General features: G+C 40.8%; 1 protein-coding gene across 1 annotated transcript; it reads right to left on the reverse strand.

Annotated features, from left to right (window-relative positions):
• Positions 1-5,199: 5,199 nt before the first annotated feature.
• On the reverse strand, positions 5,200-8,644 carry LOC116214988 (stachyose synthase). The gene is made up of 4 exons (XM_031550535.1): positions 6,987-8,644; positions 6,708-6,885; positions 6,218-6,585; positions 5,200-5,959 (listed from the first exon to the last, which is right to left on the reverse strand). The coding sequence occupies exons 1-4, from the start codon at positions 8,448-8,450 to the stop codon at positions 5,390-5,392; spliced, it is 2,580 nt and encodes an 859-aa protein (XP_031406395.1). The 5' UTR covers positions 8,451-8,644; the 3' UTR covers positions 5,200-5,389.
• Between the last annotated feature and the right edge of the window lie 683 nt (positions 8,645-9,327).

The following is a 9,327-nucleotide window of genomic DNA, read 5'->3' on the forward strand; positions in this document are numbered from 1 at the left end:
TTTTCAGTTAATAATAAATTATGAATATTTTTACAGAAAATGATGAATAAATTTATTTTAAAATAATTTAAAGAATGATATAGGAAGGGGAAAAAAAGGAAAGAAAAAGCTTGGGGTAAGAGGGTAAAATAAAAAAAAATTATATTCTTGGGGCAAAGATTTTCCCCTTAGATATCACCTCGCTATGGGGAAAAAAAATTCCCCACGAGAGGAAAAATTTTGGGGCCCGAAAAGCTCGTTTCATGACTCCTGACCAGCTCCAATTCCCTCCAAGCATGGTGAAAGGCATCGATTCTTCGTGGGAATCTGAGAATTCTACAAATTTTCAGCAAATCAAACAACCCTTTTCTTATAATTATTAGATATTCGTCAATGTATGGTCCTCTCCTTTATTTTCCCCTCATTTTTGGGCAAAATATATTGAATTTTAGAATATGTGGGCTGGTCGTCCTCGTGCCTATTTAATAACTGTTGGTAATAATAACAAGCATAATAATAATCTTTCAAAAATCTACACAACATGGGCTGGTAGCCCTTCTAAGGTTTAAACTGAGCCTATCTGTGGGCTTATAGGAGAGGCCCTTGTTCACACATTTATGGGCTTCTGAAGCCCATCAGAGAAGTCGCAATTTTTTTCCCTCTAGAAATTCCAAGAAAAGAACTGAATACACGAGTCTCCTCATATGAGTTTTATTAAGGGAATATTGTAGGGCGTTAATGCTTCGTGCATGGTGCAGAAATGTTAGATTACAGATTCAACAAGCTCGAGAATCTGGATTTCCATAAATGTGTAAGAGAATATAATGTTATTGTTTTTGGTAAATTTCTGGAGTCAATGTACATTGGAGAATGGACCCAGGATTTGGATTGAGTATAAAGGTATTCCTATTGGGTCAGGAGGGGCAATATAAATAGTTTCGTTAAAAAAAATCGACAAAAAATACACAAACTTTTTCAGAGAGTAATTTTGCATAAATGCCTAATTTTATTAATACAAAATATAAAAATTGAAACAACCAAACCCGAGATGCTATAAGAAAAGAGTATATAGTATGATATATTTATTTTAATGCCTACACCTTATATTGACTTGGAATTATAAATTTTACAGAAGTGCCCTATTTTATTAATGCAAAATTATTTATGAGTCGAAATAGTACTTTAAACAACTTTGAAAACAAATTTAACCTTTGTCAGAGAATAAACTCAAAAATTTTTGTAAAAATTATATATGTTTTTGTGTATAATATCAATTATTTTCACGAAAAGCAGTATATTATTATGTACGGATTTCCCTAATGCATGCATGGATTAGCATCCTGTCATGCATGCATGGATGCGTGATTTGCGACTTATGCTGGAAAATCGACATTATCGTCTGCACCGGCCATCGACACTGACACTTTCCTAAAATTTAGGATAAAGTCAAACCTGTGGACGTTATTATCCGAAGGACAGTTGGTTAGTTATGTTAGTTGGCCTCTTCTTTTGGCAGTTACTGACTGTTTAACCTCCACCGTTTCCGATATGCCCTTTTGCCCTTTGACCGTTGCTTTTCCATCTCATCATCAATCCCCTTCTCATGGCATTGGACCGACCATAAAGAGCGATATTATAATCTCAGATTTTACGACTATATGTATTCACGAAAGAAAAAGTACCATTTTCTTTTTTAAAGAACATCTTCTCGAAGTTGAACGAGCTTTACATCACCGTCGAGAAACGAAAAGAGACTTTCGTGTTCCGGGTTACATCGTCTGATTGGTTTACAGTTTTAATAGTGGTACTGGAAAGTTAGTTAATGGAAGTGACAGATAACATGTTGAGGGATTCCAATCCACTAGGTTTTGATCCCTCCATGCCCTATTCTTTTCCTCCGCCTAAACCGCACAACTGGTGCAATTAGTGACCGTTGATTTTGGGGAAGCACTTTCTTAGTTATTTCCTAGTGTCCGGACAATATAGTGTTGGGATGGGCTGAAATCAAGTGTCCATCAATAATCTCATCTTCTAGCATAATCGTTTCTTTCGAGAACTTGTTTTTGTCGAAATTAGAACTATGGTAAATTATACGGTATATTATATTTTGATGACATTTTTAATATTGTAGTACCAATAGAAATAATTTCATCATATAGCACCAAATGTTTATTTATTTTTTTAACCTCACAGCACATCATCAGTATTCATTGCAAAATTATACAGAATGCTGGCGTGATGGTTTTTATTTGGATTTTTAGTGCACAAATAACAAATTTGTTGACTTAAAACCAATTAAAAATTAAATTAAATTAAAGTAAATTAGAGAAAAAAAATATAGGGTTGGAGAAGGGTGTGGGGGCGGTCCTATTGGCTAGCCACCCCCAGATCGGTGGATGGGTGGCCGTCCCCTAATCCCTCAAAAGAAGAAAATCTAATTTAAGAGATCCCACATCTCAGTCAGTCACCCACTCCTAATTGAGATTGCCTGCCGGCTTAGGTCATGTTGGCGATCTTGATTGAAGACAGGTGCCACACCAAAACCAATTTCAAAGATCTAGTTGGGATCTTTCAAATTTGAGGCAGCCTCGATTGGAGAGTGGATGGCCAATGCGCGCCCCCCCCCCCGGGAAGATCCCACCAACACTTAATTCTTAACTGAGGTTGCTGTATGGTCTGAGCCTGGAGCCGCGTCCCTCCATCAGGTGTGGGTGGTCGGCAGTGTGCCCTACCCTCTTCTCTGATTCCAGAATTTTCTTTTTTTAATAGTTTTATTTTATATATTTATTTTATTTGTTTTAAATCCACAGGTTTGCTATCTATGAGCTAAAATCCCAAAAAAGCCATCTTGTCAGAATTTCATCCCCTTTTTGATAGGATACTAACGACGTGTTGTGGGGTAAGAAAAAATGAAACTTTGGTGTTATATAGTGAAATTACCTTGATCTATGTTGCAACGTTGAAATGTTCATAAACTGTTCGGTGTAATTATTCTTTAAAAATATATCAATTTTCAGTGCTCGTACCGATAAAATATTCTATACCTTCCTGTCAATATAGAAATAAGGATCTCTTCAGTCGAGATAAATCCTATATGTTGGAGATACAGCATGATGGAACATAAAAGTTATAAGAATGTCTCGATGACCAAAAAATTATCGAAAATCTAATATCAGGCTACAGCTAGTGTCACTACTTTGTCACTATTTTTTGGTTTTTTAATGGTCGAGATTAAAAAAAAAAAAAAGTACTCCGTTCTTGCAAAAACTTCAGAGGCATATCCCACAGAAGAAATCTTCGCCAGCATCTCCTCGAACATTGAAACTGGAACAGCGGCTATATATGCAGCCAATACAGTTTGGCTCCCACTTCGTTATGGGTTGTATTTTCCGATCCTCTGGGCTTTCGTCCAGTTTGGCTCCCACTTGTATTTGACGCTGTTTGGTTATTAATTAATATAGAGAGCCCGCTGATCTTGATCGCAAGGAACGAGATAAACCTGAAAATATGAACTTACATAATTAATCTTACATATAGCGGCTAAATTTTAATCGAGATCATGCCAAATTTTAATCGAAAACGTTTACATCAAATAGAGAAAGCGTTTTATATAACCCCGATGAATCGAGTATTATTATTGTGAGCGTCTCCACTCCGATCGTGTAAGTGAAAGGGGTGGGTTTCGTGAGACAAAACAAAAATTCTCTGATAAACTAACGATATGATGGGCGGTAGGAGATAAGTGTTGCTGGGAAACCTTAAATGAATGTATGATATGTGTACATGCATTTAATGGTCGAGATTTAATTTTAAATATGTTGAAGCGAAAATTGTACTCCCAGTCGTTGGATCTTTGGTGGACTTGCACCCGGCGCGCGCAAGTCGCTGGTCTCTTGCCAGGTGGCGCAACGTGTCCCCCTCCTTGCGTCGTGGCCTCATGTTGAGGCTAGCGCACTTTTTTTTTAGGTTTAATAATAATAATAAAAAAACTATTTTTTTAAATTTTAATAATCTTAAAACGATTAAAAATACACAAATTTTCGATTTGATAACAATTTTAGTATCGAATTTCTCATTAATTTGCATGGAATCGAGGATATAGAGGGTGCCGACAACCCCAGTTGGATGAAGGGCGTCGGCAACCCCAATCAGGGTGATGGTCGAAATCGTGGCTCCATCATCCGGAATCGGGAGAATCTCAACTTTTTGGAATTTTTCAATTCCGAGGGATGAGGGCCTTAATTCCGACCACCACCCTTCGATTGGGATCGCCGGCGCCTTCTGTGATCTCGATTCCATCCAAATTAACTGAAAATTTGATGTTGTGCTAGAATGATTATCAAATTAAAAATTTGTGTATTATAGGTTAAAAAAATAAATTCGTATTAAAATTATTAAAATGTGAAAAGTTTATACGTGCATCAATTTGATTTATCTATCTTCCAGAAATGTGTTTCAACCTGGTGAAGATTCCTTTTTCTTTTTTGGGTAGATTAATCTAGTGAAGATAAATAAGCTAAAAGTGCGATTAATGTTAATGGTCTAACATTGAGCCAAAAGATACCGAGAGCCAGAGAATATTCTGCAGAATTAAAGAATTTATCTTTGCTTAAAGGATTGGATTACATGGGCAGAAACTTTCATGGGAAGGCAGCCGACAGAGAGAAATGGCGGCTGTTCTAACTTAATGACCACTTTTGTTTCTTCCCATGGTCGGTCATTAGCTGGAGCCTTCTAGGTTTATGATTGACATTCTAGCGTGTGCTTACCTTTATTAAGACACGAGCCCCACTGTTTTTATTTTTCTCGATTTTGATCGCCCGGTATTCGGAAGTTCAGCGAGTATCGGCTAATTCGGGGAGACTCCGCCGATTTTTGCCCGGATTTACTTCCTCTTCATTTACTTTTATTTAATCTTTCTCATCTTTTTTATTTCATCATATAATAACTCCTTTAACCCCGGCTCACAACTTCTTGCTGCTCCCAACCATGTGGGCGATATCATCAAGTCAGTCATTCTGCATCGATGAATTACATTCTTTTTATCCGCTGGCTTCCCCATACAATATAATTTAGACGGGTGATGAAAGGGAAAACATTTCAAAGAGATGGAAAAAAGGCAATAAAATAAAAGAACATAAGAATAATATAGTATTCATTTAGTAATCAAAACAAGAAAACTAATGCTCCTAATTAATAAGTTGAAATGCTTGAAATAATTACATCATATATTGAGAATAAATTAGACCTCTGCAGTAAGTCAATACATGACATATATTCATTTATATACATTATAAATTGGGAAAATTACACTGTACAAAATTTAAGTTTGTTAAGTTATTAAAACAAACATTAACCCCAAAAATGTGTGTATATATATATATTACTTACAAATATTTTATTTTCTTAATTAAAAATATAAAGTTATGTCCGAAGTGCCTCCTGCTTCTTCAACCCATGGAAGATCCACGGTAAGTTTCCCGTCAGGAGACCAGCTGAATGCCACGTCACCACCGTTTACGGAACAGCACCTCGGGGCCCCACTCGAGTAGGCCAATAGCTTGCCCCCGCCCTTCACCCTCATCTTGACGCTGAAGACGCCGCCGTACTCCAGCTCCTGAATTGCTCCTCCACTGTTAAACATGTTGGCGAGCCCGATCGGGGCAAACTTGGTCGCGGCAGGGCCCACGGTCCTGACTGGGACGAATGTGAAAATCTCGAACGAGGAAGGCTGGACCTTGATTTGGACCGGGTCGGATTGGACATCGGTAAGGAAGAGCTGCTCCGCCTGGTTCAGGTAGACGGAGTACTCTCCGGCAGAGCCCATGGGCGCAGATTGCAGCATTTGATCCCACTCGATGTCCGTGACATGTATGGAGCAGGACATAGGCTTGTAGCATTCGGAGTAGCCACGGATCCTCTGCTCCTTCGGGTCCCACCCGGCTCCTTGGCAGTTGAATGTCCCAATCACACCTCCAAACTGCCATAACCATTACAAATTGGAAAATATTATCTTTAAGCAAATTTTCAGAGTTTGATAATCAAACAAGTAATCTATTAGTTTGGATCGAGCTTATTATTGAAGTTAATTATGTACTGATACCCGAAATCTTCAATAAATCTAGCAAACTTGTCGACGTAATATATTTTAAATTTGGTCAGTCGAATATAGATTTTATAATTGACGATATTTATACCCAAGAGCCAAGAAAATGCTAAATTAAATGATTAAGAATACCTTGTTTAGGTTCCAAATCTTCAAGACAGTCTTCGTGTCGAAGAGCGGGTTCTTGAACAGGCAGTCACGGGTAGGGAGAGCGAAGTGCTGGCACTTGGGTATGGTACCATCCGGGAACACCAGCTTCTTGAGCAAATCAAAGTCGTGACCACCAACACAGTCACTAACATATACGGGTCCGCCACAGATGGCCCTAGATCCAGCGTGGAATTTGGCGCACAGGTGATCCGATTGGAACATATCCCAGTCAGGCTGGATAATCTGGCCCATCCACATACTATTGTAGGCACAATGGATCATGTGCACTCCCTGCAGCCAGTACACCCCCATTGGGTCTCCGTTCGGGTCTTGGAACCAGAAATCATCACCTAAACGATGTAAATGGTTTAAGTAATAGGATGAAGAGCTACATAATTGTGAGTTGCACAAAAAGTCCGAGGATATCTCGTATTTCACCGAAAATAAGAGAGCGTAAATCAGAGATGCGTACCGGCTCTTCCAAAGGAAATCTGTCTAGTGCCGAGGAGAAAAAAGTCATTGCACTGTTGCATGCTTGAGATAAGTCCACTTCCCTTGAAGTTCTTCGACAGGGAATTCGACAGCCCTTTGTAGTAGGCCTTAGCAAGCTCAACCCTTCCCCCATATTCTTCGCAAACATATTCAAGATCCTGTAATAGAAATAAAGAACCATAGCAAACTTAAGAATCTGAGGTTCATGTTAGAGACGGGTCGAGAATTGAGATTAAGAGATAAGAGAGAGGATGCTTACGTGAATGACGTCCAATTTCACTCCGGTGATACCGGCTTCGGCATAATAAGAGTGCATAGAGTCGTAGAGGTCTTCGGCTTGACTAGGATTGACTAGCCCGATCCCTGCTTCAACAACTTTCACGACTGCAAGATCCTCCATCGTGCGGTCGAGCCCGGGAGATAGTTTACAGGGAACTACCTTTGAGTCGAGATGGGTCGACCCAGGTCTCACCCCGCCCCACGCTCCGCATAGAGCATGCCACACGTAGATATCGTCCAACCCCTTGAAGTTGGCTCTCAGATCTCTTGTGAAGGCCTTCATACCAAAGTTCTGCTCCTTATATGAACAGTCCATTGAACCTTCATTCTCTTCCTCCCCGAACATGGCCTCAAGTTCTTTCTTCAATTTCGCGATCCTGGCCTCAAACTGGGTCAGGTCGGTAGTCCCCAAGGAGACCGCCTTGTCCCGCTCCTTCTCGGTGCGCTCGATCTCTATAGCCTTGGCAATGAGCATCTTGGGCCTCGTCGGGTCAAAGGAGGGGGCGTTGGTGCCCATCAGTGATCCACCCTTGTACTTCCGAAACTTGTGACACTCCTCGAAACGGTAGAGGCGGGCAGTCATCTGCGTTCCCCCGAGTACAAGATTCTTGGCGTCCTGGGTCGGGTCTTGCCCGTCAAAGTTGATGCTTTGCCACCCATCATCAATTATAAGGAACCGGGGGCTCAGTCCCGCATCTGCAAAGTCCTTCAGCCCATGCCAAACCCCGGCGGGTTCCACCGTTAGGTAAAATGCGTCCCAAGTGCACCAACCGAACTTATCCGCCAGAGAGGGCACTGTCTTTTCCTCCAAGAGCCTAAATGTGTTGAGATGCACTCTTATGGCACTATAAGCCTCCTTCATCAAGTTGTACGGGTTTTCGCCCACATGTACATATGCGATTGCGCTGAAAGACGAGGCCTTCACTTGGCTTGACCCGCTCTCGGAACATATCATGACATGCCCTTTGATACCGGGATGAAGGGAGGACCGAAAGCTGCCCTCTATTATAGGCACGATGAGAGCATACGACCCGACCTCTGGCACATTTAGGAGCAACCATTGAGTTTCCATCTGAAGATCAGAACCCGAACTCCCAACCCACATGGTGGACCACCATGTCTTGAACCTGAATATGCTCAAGAACTCCCTGTCAGTGAACTTCCCTAGGGAGTTGTTCAGGTAATCAGACGGTACCCCCTTTTTGAACCCGAGGAACCCACCCTTGTGGGCTCCGGCCTCGACTCGCTGGACCAGGGGAGCCGGGGCATCGGAGGAAATGGGGATACTGGAAAAAGGGGTGAAGGAGACATTGCTTGGCACATCGAAGAGGATGGGCACACCCTTCACTGTCAAATTCCCGCCCGATAGGCTGAACAGGTTATCGGGGTTCTTCGATCGGAGGAGGCTGTGGAGAGTGTGCGCTTCGTCACTCGGGGGTGCCATAAGAACAGGGGAAAACAGAGAGAGAGTCGAAGAGTAGTTCACAAGACAAACCTCGGACCTTGTTTACTTAACAGAGTACACCGTACGGGTAACAGAGGAATCCTTTCAAGCTTGGTTCGGGAAAGTTTACAAGAGCTTGTGATTGTACTTACGAAGGGCTATGCTGATCTTGTGCTCATATGGATGTGTCTATGTATATATATATATAGTTGAGGAAATGATAAAGAAAGGAGGCTACGTGTGTCAAGGAAATTAATTGAAAAGAAAAGGAAATTCAAAAGAATGAGTAGAATCAGCAAATCTACCGGTCAATAGATGAGGAAAATTTGGGCGGTTTCTGCCGGGATTGGTGCCCTTATGAGTCCACTTCTGCTTGAAGTGGCAGGGAGAAGTTGGTAAGATAAAACAACCGACCTGGTTAGTTCCTGTAGATGGTGACATGTCGGTGAGGTTGAAGAGCCATGCACATGCACTCTTAGAATCGGAGTAAATATTGTATGAGTAATACTCATTTATTTGGATGTGTAACACCCAATCATACGGGGAGATAGGAAGTGAGAAAATGATAATTATATTTTTAGTTACATAAATTGAACAAATTGATAGTTCAAATGAGACCAATAAAGCGATTCAGAACTTGTTCCTCATAAGTTTGGTCTCGAGTTTGAATCTTGTAAGAGAAAATTCACATTGAGAGAATTTTATTTATTAATGGACAGACCCGACTCGATTGAATTAATCGAATTTTAATTGGACTTCCGGATATTAAGGTCGACAAAAAAAAAACAAAAAGATCAGCGGTATACATGGCCAAGTGCCATGCATGCATGGTCAGATATATATGTGTGTTCTCCCAATCGTGAATTCACCAATCAAC

The sequence above is a fragment of the Punica granatum genome, chromosome 7 (assembly GCF_007655135.1).
Source record: "Punica granatum isolate Tunisia-2019 chromosome 7, ASM765513v2, whole genome shotgun sequence".
Lineage (NCBI taxonomy): Eukaryota > Viridiplantae > Streptophyta > Magnoliopsida > Myrtales > Lythraceae > Punica > Punica granatum.